This window comes from Halichondria panicea, chromosome 1 (assembly GCF_963675165.1).
Source record: "Halichondria panicea chromosome 1, odHalPani1.1, whole genome shotgun sequence".
NCBI classification, from domain to species: domain Eukaryota; kingdom Metazoa; phylum Porifera; class Demospongiae; order Suberitida; family Halichondriidae; genus Halichondria; species Halichondria panicea.
In genome coordinates, this window is record NC_087377.1 from 17,302,285 (window position 1) to 17,323,066 (window position 20,782).

The 20,782-nt window shown below is 41.7% G+C and overlaps 2 protein-coding genes and 2 long non-coding RNA genes across 9 annotated transcripts; 2 read left to right on the forward strand and 2 right to left on the reverse strand.

Moving 5' to 3' along the window:
* Positions 1-50: 50 nt before the first annotated feature.
* On the reverse strand, positions 51-5,010 carry LOC135352344 (uncharacterized). Its single transcript, XR_010399742.1, has 6 exons — positions 4,384-5,010; positions 3,611-4,143; positions 2,009-3,303; positions 1,028-1,700; positions 559-635; positions 51-402 (listed from the first exon to the last, which is right to left on the reverse strand). It is a non-coding gene; the product is annotated as an uncharacterized LOC135352344 (long non-coding RNA).
* A 1,216-nt stretch (positions 5,011-6,226) lies between these two features.
* Positions 6,227-10,537, forward strand: LOC135352327 (uncharacterized). Its single transcript, XM_064551500.1, has 7 exons — positions 6,227-6,315; positions 6,501-7,307; positions 7,407-7,483; positions 7,718-7,793; positions 8,029-8,144; positions 9,415-9,676; positions 9,851-10,537. The coding sequence occupies exons 2-7, from the start codon at positions 6,647-6,649 to the stop codon at positions 9,964-9,966; spliced, it is 1,308 nt and encodes a 435-aa protein (XP_064407570.1). The 5' UTR covers positions 6,227-6,315; positions 6,501-6,646; the 3' UTR covers positions 9,967-10,537.
* A 1,226-nt stretch (positions 10,538-11,763) lies between these two features.
* Positions 11,764-18,768, forward strand: LOC135352337 (uncharacterized). 6 transcript variants are annotated; one of them, XM_064551528.1, is made up of 12 exons: positions 11,764-12,049; positions 12,166-12,453; positions 12,777-13,067; positions 13,296-13,402; positions 14,397-14,566; positions 14,977-15,187; positions 15,823-16,026; positions 16,584-16,713; positions 16,988-17,034; positions 17,201-17,370; positions 17,448-17,602; positions 18,429-18,768. In XM_064551528.1, exons 6-11 carry the CDS (start codon positions 15,126-15,128, stop codon positions 17,549-17,551), a joined length of 717 nt encoding a protein of 238 aa, XP_064407598.1. In that variant the 5' UTR covers positions 11,764-12,049; positions 12,166-12,453; positions 12,777-13,067; positions 13,296-13,402; positions 14,397-14,566; positions 14,977-15,125; the 3' UTR covers positions 17,552-17,602; positions 18,429-18,768. The 6 variants fall into 6 exon arrangements, with proteins under 6 accessions (XP_064407598.1, XP_064407597.1, XP_064407596.1 ...); XM_064551527.1 differs by having other exon boundaries at positions 12,777-13,414; XM_064551526.1 differs by having other exon boundaries at positions 12,777-13,402.
* LOC135352352 (uncharacterized) lies at positions 18,751-20,599 on the reverse strand. The gene is made up of 4 exons (XR_010399754.1): positions 20,333-20,599; positions 19,832-19,972; positions 19,199-19,268; positions 18,751-19,049 (listed from the first exon to the last, which is right to left on the reverse strand). It is a non-coding gene; the product is annotated as an uncharacterized LOC135352352 (long non-coding RNA).
* Between the last annotated feature and the right edge of the window lie 183 nt (positions 20,600-20,782).

A 20,782-nucleotide genomic window follows, 5' to 3' on the forward strand; every position in this document is an offset into this window, starting at 1 on the left:
ATAATTATAGTTATTATGATGACATGAAGTGGTACATACATAATTACATTGCCAGAAAATAGTACAAAAACAGACAAAATAATAATATTTAACAGTCTCATAACAAGTTCAGGTCCTTGGTTGGGGTCTTGTCCGAGGGTAGGGTGGACGCCTTCTCCCAGAATACAAAGTCTATCTCCTCTTCCGAGTCAGACAGTGAGGGGTGGGGCTCGGGAACTGACGGGTTAAAGAGTCACATGATCATAGTCACACTGAGTGGCCAGTTTACGTGAGGCCCCTCTCTTTCTTAGCAGCATAGTAGGCTTATCTTTTCCGGCCCCCAGTTATCCTAATGGAACTGAGGGGTTAAAGAGTCACACGGTCATAGTCACACTGAGTGGCCTTCTTAGCAGCATAGTACGCCTAAAGGTGTGTGTGTGTGTGTGTGTGGGGGGGGGGGTCGTACATGATTGTACATTGCACACCTCAAATAGGACACACTATATCTGACCTTGAATGACTTTAAGGGACTCTACAAAGTATGACACAAATGCATTTTCCAGCTAATGTACTCTGTACCTCTACCTCCATTCTCAGTGCCTCTTCTTGTCTCCTCAACACTTGGCCGGGCTGAAAAATGGCCGCATAACTGGGGGCTGGAAAAGATGAGGGGCAGAAAAATCAAACAATATACAGAAGACAAATCGATCAGTCAATCTACAATTAGAACTAGAGCACTGAAGTGCTACCCTCGGCAGTGTCCTGTAGCCAGGATAAACAACACATGGACACATTCAAACTGGTAGTGTGATGAAGGGTCTGATACACGTACTGTACAATGTCATGTACAAATATTGTGAGCTAGTGTTCTCAATTGACACACGTTTCCCTGTACACACCTAAACTGCATACATTGAAGCATACCTTGTATACAAGTGCATGTACATACAGACTAGTAAGCATGCTAGGTTCCCATTCTTTGTACTGTACATTCAATAGTACACAGTCAACTCATTGCACTGCATAACTACACATTATACACACCTACCTTGTTCTTGATGAAGGTTCTTCTCAATGCCAGCTAATGGTTAGCTCATGCACAAGCAGTCGATTACCAGGCCAACTTTGGAGGAAGTGCGGCTTGAGATGGAGGCTAGGCTGCACATAATTATAATGGGCGTGGTTACATATAAATGGGCTTTGCTACAATATTTTTCTCAAAGAGCTCCACACAAATATCATGTATAAAAACTATGTATACATAATAATACTGACAATGTAGCTATAGTAAGTGAAGGAGAGATTACTAAAAAACACACGTTAAAACTAGAACAGTATAAACAGTCCACAATTATAATAATTTATACTGTACACTACTGTTGAGAGGATTGGTCCACCGTTTCCATAGACATTGAATCTTGCCCGGGGCTACCAGCACTTGAGTTGCTTGTGAGCACATTCTGAGCCAGAATCAGAGTGTTGAGCAGACTAGCAGCAGCCGCGGCAGAGAGACCACCACCACCACCACCGCCGCCATTGTTGTTGGCTTGTGACAGCATGGAGGATTTCGGTACAGGAGTGGACGGAGAAGTGGTCGTGCTCGCAATGGAGGATATACTATTATTATAATATACTATACACTATTGTTGAGAGGATTGAAATACGAGCTTTTTCAAGTAGTCCACTGTCTTGTCCAGTACCGTTCCCTTGCTGCACACATACTGCAGTCAGGGAAACATGACGTGAGGGTGAGACATGTACGTGGAGATAACAAAAAAACATACTTAGTTGCTGTTAAAAAATAGCAATTATATTTTATGTGTATAACTAACTACATGTGTTATATACGATGGCCTCTGCTGGATTCTATGCTACTACTAACATAACACTGGGCTCTACACTAATGCATGCTTAAAAAAGCTTAGCAATAATATTAAGAAATTTAGGCTTAAAAAAAACCAAGTTAGTAGTTATTTCGATGGCTTTCAATAGTACTTTAGTATACACATGAACAGACACACACACTCACCCCGACAATGGAACCAGTATAGTTGCGTCTTTCTTCTGACAAGCAAACACTATCTGAGCCAGTATCTTGATGAGCTCGTTGATCCAGTCCCGACGCCAACAACGCTCAACTGGGCGTGGGAAGAACAAAACAACTGGTAATTATCGTGTTTAGGGCATGTACAATGAAGCTGAGCCAATTGGCAAAATGAATGAACCTTGACCTCACACACACACACGTACACCACTGTACAGTATAAAAACCAAGGCATAATTAATAATTAAGAATGCGTTTACAGCATTAGATAGCCTCTACAAAGCAAGTTATTAGTTATGCCTCGAGGCGTAGCCGCACGAGAGATACGGTAAAGCTGACTGTGTGTGTATTCCAGCTATAACTGCTCAACGGTTGCAATGCGACGAAAACTAACAGCTTCTATAGGCTTCTAGCCACGTTCTCTTGGATTTTGATTCTTGGATTAGCAAACTAAAGCTTCTTTCTCGAGTTATGGCTAGTTTGACTCACATTGAAGGCTGTTGCAGTCTCTTCAGAATCTTTCATAGCGTTATCTGTCCTCACAAACTTTCTATTCAATATATGAGTTAGCCTTGCACTAAAGCGCTAGCTTTTTGTTAGCTACAATACTCAGAAAATATCTGTTAAAACAGCTAGCTAGCAGTAGCCATTTATCTCTTTGGACACACCCTTTAATTATTCCTGTGGATGTAATGCGCATGCGCGCTCATTCCCCATGTGTGATATCCAAGATCCAGATTCTCCTGGCAGAATCATCTTTGTCTTGAGGGCCTGGTGTTAGCCACAAAACACTACCATTAACAATATAGATAACAATATGCATGTACACAGGTCTTTTCTTCTTAGATATTATATACACTGAACTACAGATCCTGGAAGAATCAATTTTCTTCTTTCTTGAGGTCCTGGTAAGCTACATAATACAATAAATAACAACAATAGATGCATGTAAATAAGTCTTTTCTTCTCAGTGACTTTATATAGATAAGCTAACTTTAATATAAAATTCATTATAGATAACACTCTAATACTTTTGAGCGAAAGCAAAAACATGGCGAGAGGCATTAGCACAGCGCCAGCTTGAACACTAGTTTTAGAAGTGGCAGATTTGATGTTAAAGCTTCGTAACTGTACTTTGTGGGAAATGCTTCTATTTGATTATGACCACATACGTACATGTACATCTGTTGTACACTCTAACTTTCAGTATTGAATTTGCAGCACCTTCATTGTGTGTAGCCTTCCTCTGAGCTTCCCTGTTGGCCGCCATATCCCCAGACCTGCAAACCAACCACCATAATAACAACACTCCTCACAGTTACCGTATTACTAGAATGTTTACGAGCATAATTATGCGAATTTTTAAACAATAAAATTGCAAAACCTAATTTTGGGTAAATACACACGATCCTTGCCAGAACGCAATAGTTAGATCGCAAAGGGTTGCCGATTTGGCTGATTCGCAAAGGTTTTTCACCAACAGCAAAATATTCTAGTAATACTGTATGTAGCAAGAATGATGCTTTCTCTAACATACTGTCATACATGTTATGCAGAGGTAGGCAATCACATGAACTGTGTACTCACAACTGCATTTGAACGATGGGGTCGGCCGTGTGATAATCCATAGTTGATATCCCGCTCATCTTGGGTGCTATAGGTCGACACATTGCATGCAGTATCTCAGCACTACTGGATGGTGGGATCATCACATACAGAGGACCTCAACACACACAACAACATAGTAAAAACTGACTATTTTTCAACACCACTTCCAAGAAACCTTATTTTATAATCAAACATTAGCAATAATACTCATGGTTCTACATGTAATTAGTACGTACAAGCACTTGGATAACTTATCGAGGCCTATAACTTTTGGATTTGGCAAAAAAGCAATCGTCACACTGATAAATTTGGTATTCTTTATTCACCATTAATTTTTGGCCAGACTCTGAACCAGATGAAGTGCTCCTAGTGATGAGGAACTGAGATGAGGGGGTGGTCTGTCCACCTTGCTGCATCTGGATGAGGGCGTGGCCTATAGCGTTGAGGGTGGAGCCATCCTCAGAGGTCATGTCAGAGGGCAAACCATCATCGCTAGTTAGCGTGTGGACCTCCTGTGTGAGTGGGCGGGAACAACAAGCGTGTGTGTGTGTGTGTGTGTGTGTGTGTGTGTGTGTGTGTGTGTGTGTGTGTGTTCGTTATTTGGGAGGTAGTTACCATCATGCAAATTCTAACCATGTAATACGAAAGCGAAAATAATACGAAAACGAAAAGTCCTAGGATACCTTTAAAAAAGCGTTTTAAGTGCTAGTTTTTATATATTACTTGGTGTGAACTGTGTGTGTGTGTGTTACCTGGGTATTATGCACAAGACCAAAGTTAGGGCCCAAGTCACTGGCCTGTAGCTGCTCCACACTCTCCCCATCATCACTCTGACTTATCTCTATCTCAAACTGTGAACTGGGTACCACCTCTTCAGTAGCAATAGTAACCGTCTCCACGTCGGTCGGCTCTGTCCCTACGTGTAGTATCTCTGTATTAAAACAGTTTTTAAGTGTTTGCTTTTATGTTACTTGGTATGAACTCTGTGTGGGTACATACCTGGGTATCATGCACAAGACCAAAGTTAGGCCGCACATCATAACCAACTACAACTACAACATTACACATTATACACAAGTACCGTACTTGTTCAATTTAAGGCGACCCTCCAAATATGCGACACCCCTTGATCTTAGGTAATTTTCTGACCTCTAAAAGTAGCGACTGCTGCGTGTGACAATTTTTTTTTTATGTCGCGTCCTAAATAGAGGTCAAACCACAGCCTCGATTCCAGGCCGCTAGAAACAATATAATTTTAAGCATCCTATAATCGAGGATAGTAGAGTAACCTCCAATTAGATGCGACCCTCTAAATATGCGACACCAGGAATTTTTCTAAACCTCCAAAAAGAAATGACCTCTCGCTTTGGCAGCATAGTAGGCCTAAAGGTGTGTGTGTGTGGGGGGGGGGTCGTACATGATTGTACATTGCACACCTTCAAATAGGACACACTATAGCTGACCTTGAATGACTTTAAGGGACTCTACAAAGTATGACACAAATGTATTTTCCAGCTAATGTACTCTGTACCTCTACCTCCATTCTCAGTGCCTCTTCTTGTCTCCTCAACACTTGGCCGGGCTGAAAAATGGCCGCATAACTGGGGGCCGGAAAAGATGAGGGGTGGAAAAATCAAACAATAGTACAGAAGACAAATCGATCAGTCAATCTACAATTAGAACTAGAGCACTGAAGTGCTACCCTCGGCTGTTGACATAAATAATAAAGATCTATAGAAACCAGAGGAGTGTTATACAATAGTATATAATTATGATCTGGCCAAGCAGCAAGTAACGGGAGCAATAAGACTATAGGCTGAAACTTTTGAGAACGAGTTTTAGTAGAATCATAACACTAATAGTATCTTATTGCACTAGATTATAATCTTACTTCAAGATATACAGTGAAACAGTATAGCTGTACTCAGAGGTGGCATAGGTCCGCTATGGAGTCCATTTAATTAATCTGACTGTATTCTATAATAATCTCTATGGAGTGACTAGAATAAGAAAAGCTTCACTACAACTCTACACACTAACTGACGTGACACAACTCACTAGTAGAGCCACTTTGATTTCTTGCTCTTGGACTTAAACAGAGCCGAGTCAGCACTCGTCCTGTGCAACAGAGAAACATTATTATTAATCCAACTAACATTGTTAGTACAAATACACAGTGTTAGTATGTATTAGCCTTTGATTGCATGAACACTAATTATCCGCTCATGCAAGCGTGTAATCCGAGACTAATTGCTTGAGCTGCACTGCACCTGTCGAACCTCCTCTGGATACACAGTGTTAGCATGTATTAGCCTTTGATTGTATTGCGGGAACAAGTGAGTGTGTGTTCGTTATTTGGGAGGTAGTTACCATCATGCAAATTCTAACCATGTAATACGAAAGTGAAAATAATACGAAAACGCGAGCCGGATACCTTTAAAAAAGCGTTTTTAAGTGCTAGTTTTTATATATTACTTGGTGTGAACTGTGTGTGTGTGTGTTACCTGGGTATCATGCAAGCGTGTAATCCGAGACTAATTGCTTGAGCTGCACTGCACCTGTCGAACCTAGTATGATAGTAGAGTAACCTCCTATTGTGGGCCACAGTGACATAGCCAGGACCATCGAGAAAGATCATCTACAGTCTACTGGTGCAAGCAATCCTACTGATGTGAAGTCAGAGGGTAAGCACTAGTTCAGCACAGGAATGCATATCTCATACATGATGCTTAGTTTATTAGCTAGCTACTATAATATTCACCCGGGTCCCTCTCTCACACACACACACACACACACACACACACACACACACACACACACACACACACACACACACACACACACACACACACACACAATGTTTTTACAGTTGACGAAAATCACCAGTTGATCAATGATGATTTAACTGTTTTCCTAGACGAGCTACTAGGTAAAGGTGCATTTGGAGCAGTCTTCAAAGGCAGCTACAGGGGCGAGATTTGTGCAGTCAAACTTCTAATTTACGAGGCTGTAGAAATGCAGACAGGTTTCCCAACCGGCAAAAGTGAAGAAGCCAGCAAAGCATTTGATCGTGAGTGTGAGTATCTCCAGTCACTCCAGCACCCAAACGTTGTTCTGTATTTGTCGACTGCCAAGCACCCCAAATCAGGTGGCCCAATCCTCGTTGTTGAGCTGATGGATTGCAATCTGAGATCCTATTTATCTAGCCTTGGTGAAGAGTCTCTCACTAGCGAATGTGAAATTAGCCTCTCCAAAGACATGGCTTGTGGTCTGGCCTACATTCATAGCAAGCAGATTATCCACCGTGACCTCTGTGGCGATAACGTCTTGCTGAAGCTTACACGACCAGTGCCTGTTGCAAAGATTTCCGACTTTGGCATGTCACGGTTATACGATCCCTCCAAGCTTAGCCACACCCTCACAGCCATTGGTCACCGTATGGGGTATCTACCTCTCGAGGCTATTCGATTGGAAAAGGAGAAATACGATAGCAGCCTGGATGTGTTTTCCTATGGGGTGATTGTGACGCAGATTATTTGCAAGCTGGAGACGATCAAATCAGCCAAGGAGCGATCATTCCATGTTGCCCAGATCCCTCACACACACAGGTTGAGGAAGCTTATCGACAGTTGCTTGCAAGAAGACATGAGCAGGAGACCATCTGCCAGGGACATCTGTGAGTCAAATATAAGAATGTGTTTTACAATTCCGCTAACCCTATAACTATAACAGAAAAATCATTTCATGTTGGTATCGATTTTCTTTTACTTTTTAGATGCTGACCTCACAACAAGCTCAGACCCAGTGGAGGCAACAAAGAGGGAGTCAAAGGACACTCAACCAGTCAAGAAGGTGCGTACATGTAGTGTGATAATGAGATTCCCACAGCAACAATAGTATTGTACCTTAACATGCATGGATGCTGTCTCATGTGTTAAGCCGTAACTACACATCCGTTTGAGTGTGCCTATAATTATGTACTTCCTTTAGCAAAAATTGTTTCTTCAGTTCTCGTCCTGTTGTAGAATTTCGATATTAACGTCAGTGTTTTAATTCAAAGATTTCCACTAACGTTCCCCTGTATAGTCATACAGGGAACAGATTGAGCACAAAGATGCTGTGCTGGTCAGGAGAGACGCCATCATTCAACATCAACATACCAGTAAGAAAGTGCCGTTTGGTCGACAGGTTATGATCATTAATTTGTCCTGTGCCTGATCATGTTAATCCCCGTGTATAATTCAGTGCCTGTGTAGTTGATGTAATTGTAGCACCAACTCAGACTTATATTAACAGTTTATAATATCTCCAATGGTTGGTTTTTTATGTCGCGTATAAAGAATACTTTTACTTTTTGGCCCAATATTTTTCTTGAGGTGAATTGTCCTCTGTTACAGTAGTGGAAGATGTGTGTAAGAAGACTGGAGTGACGGACCAACAACTCAATCAAGAAATCCCTGAGAGTGACATCATTCTAATCGCGGAGAAATTTCCTCACCTGAGCGTGCACAAGGTAGGCAGTACTCTAAATCTTGTATCTACTTATCCTCCTGACATTTTGGCAAGGGGAGCAAATGGTGCACTAGCCTCCTTCACAAGGCCTCAAAAAGGAGCTACTGACTGTTTGCGCATGCGCAAAATAATTGGATAATTTCCCCGTAATGTTTCCCATTAAACTGAAATATTACCCGAAAAATATCCTGAATAACATATACACACAAAGAATACTATATATACACAGAGCTATATAGCTAGCTAGCTAGAGACAGAGCTGTACACATTTGGTTACAGCAGCTATTTCTTCTGATAGAGTCTACATGTAGACTTTCACCAAGGTTAATGTCAGATGGGCGTGGCCTGTCCATATAGGCTATTGTCAGTCTTCCCTCCGTTCAGACGATTGTCATCCACACTGTTGCAGGCTGTGAGTTCTTTGTTAACATAGCACGCTAAGGGTAGCTATTAGAATGCTATCATAGGAGCTAGAAGCCTTAATTCACAATCGCACTTCTATCCACTTTCTTCAATCCACTTCCGTTTGTTGTGACGTCATTGTTTTACTGAGGAAATACAAAGGTATCCGGAGTCCCCAGTTTCTGGGGATTATGTGGCGCATGCGCAAACAGTCGAGGAAGAGCGGCCTGGGATCGAGGCTAATGGTGTACGTGCATGATATTAGGGTGTTGATGACATGTATATATCTAGAGGGTTCGTGATCCCAGGAATTCATTACTATATGTGACAGGCTCTGGGAAAACAGACCAATTGGAGCAGATATTGGTATTGAGCAATAGCCAGATTTATAGACTACAGTGTATAATCTCAAAATTTTTTTCTTGGCTAATAGTTATCTACAGTCTTTCTACTACCTCTCTGCAAAATCTGATGCTCTGAATCCGACTCTTTCCATCAAAGCGCTTTGTCTAAGCAGCCACCATTACCTTACTTTTCCCAATTTAGCAATCTTTGAGTGGGCGTTTCTCAATACTGCTGTTTTACAACTTCGAGTTTCCAATGCGCATAACTCAGGCATGGAACGAGGTATGTGCAAACTAAGCATATCAATGCGTAGGCAATTCTTTGCTCTATCATCTGGTATATAGATCGCAAAAATTATAGCTTGCGCCAATTGGTCTGTTTTCCCAGAGCCTGTCACATATCTGCCCTGTTAAGAATAATTATTATTCAACAGAACCCCTCAATTGTATTCCCATTGAGTTTCCTGTATTTACAAGGGGCAACCCCCACCAAATAAACCCTGGTTGATTGTTGCTTTTGTACAGGCTTTGACAATTATTGATCTACAACATGTTTACGAGAAACTTAGAAGTGCCAGCCCTCACTGGTTCAATCTGGGATTGGCTCTAGGTCTAACTCATCCTGTTCTCACCAACATGAATAGCGAGCATCGTGGAAATAATGTGTCGTGCTTGCGTGAAATGTTGGCTAAGGTCCTGAGTACACAACATGTAACATGGAGTCTCCTGTTAGACGCTCTCAAAAAGCCCACAGTGGATCTCATCAATTTGGCTGACAGCATTACAGGTAACTGTTTGTGCATTTTTTTTATTCGCCATTTTTAGTGATTGATATAAACTACCACGAAAATTGTAGGTAACTATTTTCAGTGTGCATTTTTTTTATTCGCCTGTGTGTCATAAGACTATCACGAAAATTGTAAATTGTCATTTTTAGTGATTTCTTTATTTTTTCATGCAGTGAATCAATCCACAACTCCTAACCTGCTGGATCGACTCAACCTCACCCCAGCCGACCTCGGTGATGTAACTGATGTTACACATATCAAAACATTGCAATGTGAAATGTCAAATTAAAATTGTTACCGCCCACTCAATAATTGTGACGTTTCGTGTCATAACTTGTCATATTTGTCATTTCCTCTTCATAATAAATAATAAAAGTACTGCAGTGTAATTAGCAAACAAGGTAGCATAGATTCAAGTTAGCATCTGTACCTTTCTTCTGCAGACCAGATTATACCTTAATCTTGGTTTCTAACTCAAAATACAATGAAAAAGATATAAACTAAGTCTGTAATCAGTTATCAGTGTCACTGTTCGGACTTTCATCCAGTCCATCAAGTCTACCAGCTATTCTCTCCATTCATAATTACTCTACTCATCATCATATCCAATATGTGTATGTTAACTATCTCTTGATGGATCGTCAGTGTCGGTAAATCCCACCAGGAGAGAGTTTTTCAGGGGCTTTCTTCAGTTCCTGGGCACTGTCTTTGCTTTGCCTTGCTTGTCTTGGAAACTTGACATCAGCTCTATGTTACAGTAGTATACCTTGGCTGTTACTTGGGCTGATCTGTCATCCTCAGTAGGTATACAGTAGTCTAGCTGGCACAATAAACTTTAGCTAGCTCTACTTACATGCACTTGTCATCACTGTTATATTTCAAACCTGAAAAACACTGTATGCAGCTCATGTAGAAACTGCATGTGAGGTATCATTGGAAAGAGTAATAGCTAGATTATACAATAGAGAGCAAACTAAAATTATTTCTAGGTAAAATTCCTTCTTTTTTAGTGTTTGAAGTACAAATTGTGTGTTTTTGTCTCACTTTTTACTGCATTTGTATACTTGTAGATTAAATGTTTGATGACAACTTTTACATATTTTTTACATTCATTTGACAAAATGTTTTGATATGAGTCGTTATGGCAATCAAGCTGGAGTGGCTCATGCATTGAGAATGTGGCAAAGAGTAAATCCTTCCAGAGCTACCTTCAGGGCCTTGGTGGAAATTGCCATAGGACTGAGAAGAGGAGACACTGCTACAGACATTTGTAGATTCATTGTAGACAATACGGACCGAAACTGAAACTGATAAATAATGAACTGATCTTTACTTTGATGTTGTTTGTGTCTCTGTAATTATAATGTGTGAGCTTTTTATTGATGCTGTTTTTTTCATACATTGTTGTGGTAGTCTGTAAAAAGTTGAACTGAGCATGCGCAGTATTAGCCTCCTTCACTGGCCTTCTTCGAGGAAGTGCGGCCTGGGATCGAGGCTAGCGCAGTATATACATGTACTTAGCAACACCCACACAATCAACTGGAGTTCAACACCCACACAATCAACTGGAGTTCAAAGGTCAATGCTTGTTTCAATATTACTGAGACACCTTCAAATCTAAATAATAGTTATAGACTGAGTCCAAGGTCTCTATGGGGTTTTGAGACCTGAAGGCCCGAGGCTGTAGCATCTCGAGCGTAGCGAGGGTGCTACTAAGGGCCTGAGGGTCTCAAAACTCCATAGTGACCGTTGACGAGGCCTATAACTGGTTTAGAATAGTGCTAAGCAAGCTAGGCTATATTAACACAAAGAAGACTCTGAAACCAAGAGTTTCTACAAGCCTCAAGCAACGTTAAAGCTTTGCTCTGGCTAGTCTACATAAAAAAACTCACATTGATGAAGGCAGTTTCTGTTTCTTGAGAATCACGCATTGCAAATAAAAAGTTGCTATTGTCATAGTAGTTAGCTCTGCACTAGAGCACTAGCTATTGTAGCTGCAAGAGAGAGATAAAAGCTGCAAAGCGGCACTGCAGAACGCAAAACTTAAAAAAAAATTTTTTTTTAATGATGCACTGTATCATCGTTACTATGACTTCAACATAAACTGTGTGATGTTGCCATGTTCCATACAAGTTAATCTTGACATCATCTTGCCTGTACGCGCAGCATAATCAGTATAATAGACCTACTTAGAAGACCTCAGGTCCATAAGTGAAATAATGGACCTCTCAGTGACCTATCAGATTGCAGTATTACTACAAGCATTTTCTAATAACAGGACTGAACACATGGACAGCAAGTTGTCTTTAATATGCACACCGTAATTCTGGGCTCCTGGAGAGAGTTTTGGACAAGGCCTTGAGAAAAGACAGGTGAAAGCAGCTCCTTCATTATAGCACAATCACACCTACCCTAAACATTCTATGTTGTGTGTGTGTTTGTTCAATGTCCGTATGTATAGTAATGATCATGTGATCCTCGTGTGCAGGCTTTCAGTGGTGGACATTGAGGTACCTACATACGAGCTACCATTACCAGAGGGTGTGGGTGAGGAAAAACTTCGCCCACTAATCAGTCACATCTTAATTATAAAGACAGTCGTGTTCATTTGACCTAAGTTATGAGAGTGACCTTCACAGTGACCTCTGGGAGTGGATAGCGGACCATCTAGCAGCCGATTGGACGACTGTCACTCAACTCAGGATGGAGGAGAGTAAGAGAGATCCATCAGAGGAACCATTTCGCTCCCTCTACACTGCCAGGGAGTTGCTGTCAGGTGATGATAGTTGTCTTAATTGTAGTAGCTCAGTTTAGGGCTCTTTATTAATGTACATGTGTGTGACATTAAACAGTGCTCCTTTTATATAGCTTTCCTAAAGTGGTTGAAATTAGATCATTGTAACAAGTTATGGGCGTCTGAAGACGCTACACTAGACAATGGTTCCATGCGTTAAATATCTGTTAGGGCTCTTTAATTAATGTACAAGCTCCTTCACTAATTGCTTTGCTTAGTACACAAGTATGAAGGCCTGCCTACACTGTACCAATACATGTATTGATTAATCCACTTTAATTGAGACTCTTGTTTTCCCACTGCAGGTATGAGGGCTAAACTGGATGCCTATCCTCTCAAAGAGCTCGAGGATTTCACTATTTTCTCGTGTTTTGTTGAACTGGAAATGGTCCTACCCCCCACATAGTATCACATGTTGAACAGTCACGAGGTGGACACGTACGGTAGTAACGAGCACCACTTCAGTCTGGCCCACAAGACTGCCCTCCATGGCCGCCTGCCCATCATATAGTTCCTAGTGGAGAGTGGACTGCCCTCCTCCGCACTGCAGATACCCAGATGACTCATTCACCACACCCGCCATGCTCGCTATACAGGTACAGGGAACACTTACTAATAGGCAGTTACTGGTTGTCCGTTTGACACTGACATTTCTGTATATCATCGAAAATCTCGAAATGTTTAGTTTGGGCAATCTGTGAAAAATTAATGCCTTGAAAATAACCCGCTATCATAAAATTAATTGTGTTTGAAAATTGAGAATATTATTTTGCAATTTTACGTTCAGTCTCCTAATAATTGACTACCATTGCCCCCTCCACTAGGGTGGTTCAGTGGAGTGTCTCCAATGGCTAGTGGAGGAGGCTAAGATCCCCTTCCAAGTGAGGAACACTGGGGGAGAGACTCTCATGCATCACGCTGCGTTATAGGGGTGGGCGGATGTGTGAGTGGGTGGGTGGATGTGTGCTGTTAGTGTAATAAGTGCTTGCTCAAGTCTAAAATGTGTGTATCGCATTAGCTACTGTAGCAACGATAACTGAAAATAATGCTGTCATATTGTTGGTTTTTAGATATTTAGTTTCTAAGTCTAGCTGTATCACTCCCCTACCCCACACCATAGATTGAAAAGGAAGGGGATTGGAAATGACCAGGCCGCCCTGTGTAAACTGGTGAAACACTCCGCGTTATGATTTCGCGCTCGCGAATATTTACCGTACTCGGGTTGTATTTCAACTGTTTCTAGCTATCCTATCCGCTAGCAATCACTCAGGAGCTGGGAGGTACTCTAGAGAAGTAACTTTACACCACTGACAAGCTCTATATCCCTTGTCTTTACTTTGTTTTTACTTTTTGTTGAGTTTAGCTTGAAATACTCCATGTCAACTTTTCTCTTTCCCTGCTGTGAAGCCGAAACAGCAAAGGACATTGCTTGACTTGGTTATTATGTATCTAAGTGCTATATAGGATGGTTTCATGCCATGGATAAGCTGTACTGTTCATAAACGTTTGCAGTATAGCCCTTCAAACTGCTTTAGTATACTTTTAGACACACCACGGGCCTTGACCTCCCACGACTTCATAGTAAGAGCTATTCCTTCTTGTATAGCATTTATTTGTTTAGTGATAGTGGCTGCGTTGCTTAGTCTACCTTTTAGAGCTAGATTCTCTTTACTTTTTAGAATAATCAACATTAAAAGTGATCAATTTCACCATTTCTATGTACAACACATTGTATGGCAGCAAGACAGGTAATGAGCATGCTGACTATAAATTTAATCCTTTGTAGTTTTAGCCACACCCTATAACGCGGAGTGTTTCACGCAAACATTTTCGTTTTCAATCCCCTTCCTTTTCAATCTATGCCCACACACACCACACACAACCGCTCACACACACCACCCACACACACACACACCCACACACAGCTGCTCATGGACTTTGGCTACAGCATGGTCCACACGGACAGGGAGAACCAGAAGCCGATGGATTGGGCTGATGCTATGGGTCAGAATATCTGTGTCCTCTATCTCATGATGTACGAGACTTGTTGGGCACTCTCCGGAGAACTGACACACATGGCCGAGCAGCTCGCTATGTAAGTGGAGGGCCTTTAATTAGTGATTGTGTAGTGTGTGTGTGTGATGGTGGTGTGTGTGCAAGTCTGTATGAGAGTGTGTTACTGGGAGAATTGCTACTGCTAGTGTCTACCGTATAGCCGGTAATTTTCGGGGTTGAGCAATATTTAGTCACTTTGTGGATAGTATGTTCGTAGTTGCTGCTTTCACTGCAGGTAAAGGTAGTCAAGGTTGCTTCATTCGTGGGTAAAATATTCGTGGTCTAGCTATAGTGTTCAACCACGAAAACCACGAATATTTTGCCCCACGAAAATTACCCGCTATACGGTATTAGATATTTAATTGTTGATAACCTAACTACACCACTCAATTGTCTGCACTGTTACTGTAATAAGCCCCTCCCCCTTGCCACACCCATCCACCCCCTCAGTGTACAGAAGGAGAATGGACAGTTACGAGATGCATTCTCCAGTCTAGAGAAAGAGCATGAATCTGCCATTACTAAACTGCTGACTAGTCACGAGGAGAGACTGACTAAGATGAGGGAACATCACGTCGACCTCATGGCATCAACTGCACATGAACCAGGACACTCCGCCCACTGGAGGGAGAGGGGCTACTGCACCATCAGCCAATAAGAAGTAAGTGCAATCACTCTGTAATGATTATTCTACACACGTAATTATTTCCTTGTGTTCGTATATATAACCGTGGGTGTATCTCAGAAATTATTTTGTGCCCAAAGTTAGTAATTATCCGTGGTCCATTTGACCCAATTTTATCAAACAAAAGCACTCTTGTATTACCGTATATGCTCGATCAGAGGCCGCTCTGGTATAAAGGACGCACTCAAATAGTAGCCTCCCTTGCTAGCAAAATGAACATTTAGTAGCCGCTCTCAAATAGTAGCCTCAGTGAACTTTGGCTCTAGCATTTCTGCACGTGGCAGCCAAAAAAAATTATTACTATATAGCAGCTAGCTACATGTACGTAGCTACAAGTAGCAGCTTGTTAGTGCTTCACAAAGACTTTCTCATGACAGAGTTCAAGTTTATAAACAACAATTTAATGTCAAACTAAATATTTTGGAGCTAATAAACGCCGCTCTTGAACAGTACGTGTCCTCTCTTGAATTGTAGCCTCCTCTTCCAGCAAAATGAAACATTTAGTAGCCGCGGCTCCTGATCAAGCATATATGGTAATTGTCGTTTTCTGTAGCTCTCTTTATATCCTATCAAATGATGCGAAAAGTGAATTATCAACCCCCTCCCCCCAGCAGGGGTCAAGTGCCTGTGAGGAAGGCGCCCCCTGAACCACCCACTACCCCTCAACGATCCTCCAATCGTCCCCCTGTACCCCCGGATCCTGCCGCTAAGAAGAGGTCGCGAGGGTCAAAGGACAGAGGTCATGAGGCGGCAGATAAAGGGGAGGACCATAATACCATTGACTATCGAACAGCCACCCCCCAAGAAGTGTTAGAGTGAGTGAATAGTATAAATTAATGTGCAGGTATGTACTACATGTACATGTCCCCCGTTTAATCAATTGGTTAGTGGACTCGTTCAGTCGCCATAACTTGAATTCCGTGGATCCAATTTTATGATTCTCCCAGAAAGCTTAGAAAAAGACCTTTCAAATGGTACCAGATATTTGGGAGATGACAGATTTAGCACGATACCATGTAATAATAGCCCATGGTTCAAAGTTGAATTATGGCCACATCTAAATATTGGATTGAAATACATCATTTCTTTCTGAAAATCATCAAATTTTTGAAATTGGGGTCACGTTACTAAAGTTATGGCTGCTAAAAGATGTTCAACTACTGTAACATGTCCGTGCTTGAATTATAACTAGTGTACCTATACACACACTATGACTGCACCCCCCCCCCCCACACACACACACACACACTATGATTGCACCCCCCCCCCACACACACACACACACTATGACTGCACCCCCCCACACACACACACACACATACTATGACTGCACCCCCCCACACACACACACACACCCTCCCACGACACACAGGAAGCAGATAACGTCAGTAGCTCAGCGTATGAATGCTAATGGAGAGGCTCGTAAACGTGGTGGTGGTATGACCCGAACCTTCTCCCCCCTCTCTCCTATCATACAGCGCCTCTACAGCAAGTCAGATGTGGTGAGAGACACTGTACATGTGTGTAGCTTGTGTGCAATACAGTAGAGTTAAGTACGCACTGTATCATACCTGTTTGGTAGTGGCCATGCACCAGGCAGAGGTTTGGGGGCTCATTAACCTGGCTGTATTATAGTGGGACACATGCTATGGAGACTTTGGGGTCCATTAACCTGGCTGTATTATAGAGGCTGCATGTACTTGTAGGGTATAGACAGGTTTCAATGTAGCCAACAGTTTAGTATAGCCACCTACATTGTTTGATTTCTGTGCCCAGGCTGATAGCAAGAGTGAGAGGTCCTCCAGGAGCCAGAGACACACAGAGTGAGTTATCCCTACACTTACTGGGAGACCACTCGGCCATTGCATACACTTGCTAGTGTCACTGTGTATTACCAATCATGTGTGTACACTGTAGCAGTCACTTTAGTTGCAGCATTATTTCTCTTCTTTATAAATTACCCCACCCACACACGCCCACGCACTGTAGAGACGCTAGGAGATCGGCTCCGAAAGTCAAGTTCTCTAAAACTATTACCGAGTTTCCAGACTACAGTCACTATGACAACCCGACAGAGATGAAATCAGTATCAAGCCCAGGTCAAAGTCCGTCCCATAGTCACCATGGCAAGTTGGTTGGGGACTCGCTGAGGGTCAAAGGTGAAAGCTCGGAACACAATTCTAGGAAATCATCAGAAAAATAATGGCACAAACTTATTGCATTGTTTTTATCATAGATAGTAGAGGAAGGGATTGGAAACGGGATCACGTGAGCTTATACTTGCAACGTGAGGCCTCTGGGACCGTGCGCGTTGCAACCAATAGAAACCTTGAGGTGTGATTTTACTGGTTTTGAGGTCAAGAGAAGCTTTTGAAAAGAAACAAATGAGAGGTAAGTAAATGTATGAATAGCCCTAAAATTTGTCTTGAGGCATGGCTAGGTACAAAATGAAACATTATTACTAGCTAGAAGTCATGTTCACTCTGGTAGCACACAAAATTACAACACTTAGCTTTTTCTTTTTTTTTGTGGGGTAAGAACTGACATATGAATTGCATCTATTGTAAATGAATGGTCACAGTAGTAGTATATGATGGTATTTTATTGCTTCAGCTGTATATTGGAAGTGGGGATAGCATACCGTATATGCTCGATCAGAGGCCGCTCTTGTATAAAGGCCGCACTCAAATAGTAGCCTCCCTTGCTAGCAAAATGAAACATTTAGTAGCCGCTCTCAAATAGTAGCCTCAGTGAACTTTGACTCTAGCATTTCTGCACGTGGCAGCCAAAAAAATTATTACTAGCAGCTAGCTACATGTACGTAGCTATGAGTAGCAGCTTGTTAGTGCTTCACAAAGACTTTCTCATGGCAGAGTTCAAGTTTATGCAGGTGAAAACAACTTTTGATGACAAACTAAATTATCTGGAGCTAATAAACGCCGCTCTTGAACAGTGGCCCCTCTTGAATTGTAGCCTCCTCTTCCAGCAAAATGAAACATTTAGTAGCCGCGGCTCCTGATCAAGCATAATACGGTACTTCTTGAGTTATTGGCCGATATGTTGATTTCCACTAGCCATCTTTGCGGGGTAGTATCTCCATAACTAAGCTGAGTTTATATTAGAGACTCGGCAATATTAAAGATCAATGTCCATATTATTGCTTCCAATCCATTACATTTTGAAAATCACTATTCATGCTCTGATTTTGTCACCGCAGTGTCGATGTGTGGCAAGAACTTGGACTGAGAAATCACTGGAAGAACATTGATAGATAATTCATGTATAATTATGTTTAGACCATGCTTATACCTTTTATTGATTGTTCATTGTTGTCTATGCATGATCATAAGCTTTTAGTTTAGCATAAACTGCCATTATAATTATTAGTGCACAAAAAGTTTATTGCAAGCTCAGCACTTTACCAATATTCAAACTGTGGAGTGCTAATTAGTTATTTTGTTAATTGTAACTGTGCGATGAGTTTATAACGATATTGATATTTTTTATCGTGTTGAGTTGCAACAGAATTTTATCGCATATAATTATAGTTATTATGATGACATGAAGTGGTACATACATAATTACATTGCCAGAAAATAGTACAAAAACAGACAAAATAATATTTAACAGTCTCATAACAAGTTCAAGTCCTTGGTTGGGGTCTTGTCCGAGGGTAGGGTGGACGCCTTCTCCCAGAATACAAAGTCTATCTCCTCTTCTGAGTCAGACAGTGAGGGGTGGGGCTCGGGAACTGAGGGGTTAAAGAGTCACATGGTCATAGTCACACTGAGTGGCCAGTTTACGTGAGGCCCCTCTCTTTCTTAGCAGCATAGTAGGCCTAAAGGTGTGTGTGTTTGGGGGCAGGGGTCGTACATGATTGTACATTGCACACATTCAAATAGGACACACTATAGCTGACCTTGAATGACTTTAAGGGACTCTACAAAGTATGACACAAATGCATTTTCCAGCTAATGTACTCTGTACCTCTACCTCCATTGTCAGTGCCTCTTTTTGTCTCCTCAACACTTGGCCGGGCTGAAAAATGGCCGCATAACTGGGGGCCGGAAAAGATGAGGGGTGGAAAAATCAAACAATAGTACAGAAGATAAATCAATCAGTCAATCTACAATTAGAACTAGAGCACTGAAGTGCTACCCTCGGCTGTTGACATAAATAATAAAGATCTATAGAAACCAGAGGAGTGTTATACAATAGTATATATGATCTGGCTAAGCAGCAAGTAACGGGAGCAATAAAAAAACTAGACTATATAGGCTGAAAGACTAGAGGTGAAAAGGGAGTTTTAGCATAACATCATAGACACGTACTTTATTACACTAATATTATAATGAAACAGTAGGTGGTGGCACAGGTCCAAACACATACTATGAAGGTTATAGCTTAGCTGGTTATTTTCAATTAAGTACAATTTGCAATTTGGGCCTGAAATAAATACTATTATTGATCTAAGCACACTATAATTATTGCAGCACTATTAAAGATGCTATTAAATACGATAAAATCGGAGGTTTGCAACACAAGATGACTACACAAGTCAACAAAGCTCTCAGAAAGAGACCTACAATGTGTGTAGTTGTCTGACATGCTATCACTCACTTCTCCAGCATTAGTTTCTCATTGTCCTATAATGATCTGATCCACTCCAGGTGCGTTGCTACCGCTGGTTGCTAGGTGGAACTCCGCTAGTAAGCTCTCCTCGTTGGGGTCAAAGTCCACCTCACCTGGTTGGTACAAATCCTAAGGGAGAAAACACGTGAAGAGTACTTACTACGAATTATGGTCAAACAATAATAACTGTACACACACAAGCACGTCTTCAAACACTGCACATGTAACCAAGGCAATGGCTATAAGCAACTTCACCATAACACGACCCCTGGCTATAAGGTCAAATACTCGTGTCATTAGAGCCCTTGTCAGAGCTTGCTACATGACGGTAGTCTACTGGCGCACTCTTCAACAAACTATTTCAAAGTTTCAAACAGCTTTCTGGACCATCCAAACAAAATCAAATGCGTCCTATAGGAACAGTGAACATGAAAATGTTGGCAGTAGGTATGTCCTATCAGGCTATTAAATAACAACACTATCACTCACTCATCATCCTGAGTTTGTCATCAGACTTGCATCTTTACGAGCAGCTTCGTCATGTAGGATCATCTGATTGGCCAGGAACTTGCCATTCCCACCTCCTCAGCAATGGTCTCTCTCCATGGTCCTGGCTATGTCACTGACAGTCTGTGGTCTACGATCCACTCTTGATAGGATCAAGGACTGCAAACTGTCCCATAATCTGTACAGACTCTCTTCTTGATCATAACATATTCATGTACTCCTGATCATAATAATAGTTGGCCACTAGCCTCGAATCCACACCGATTAAAATATCGGCGTGGATTCGAGGCTAGTTAGCCACTTGCTCACGTGGCCACGTGGTTTGCATTGCTGAATGTCTTGTAGCTACTGCGGTTTTCAGAGTTCTTGCATCAATGTCTAGAGCGGAAGTCACTGGTCACGTGATATTCCCAAATATTTAAGGTTGGACAA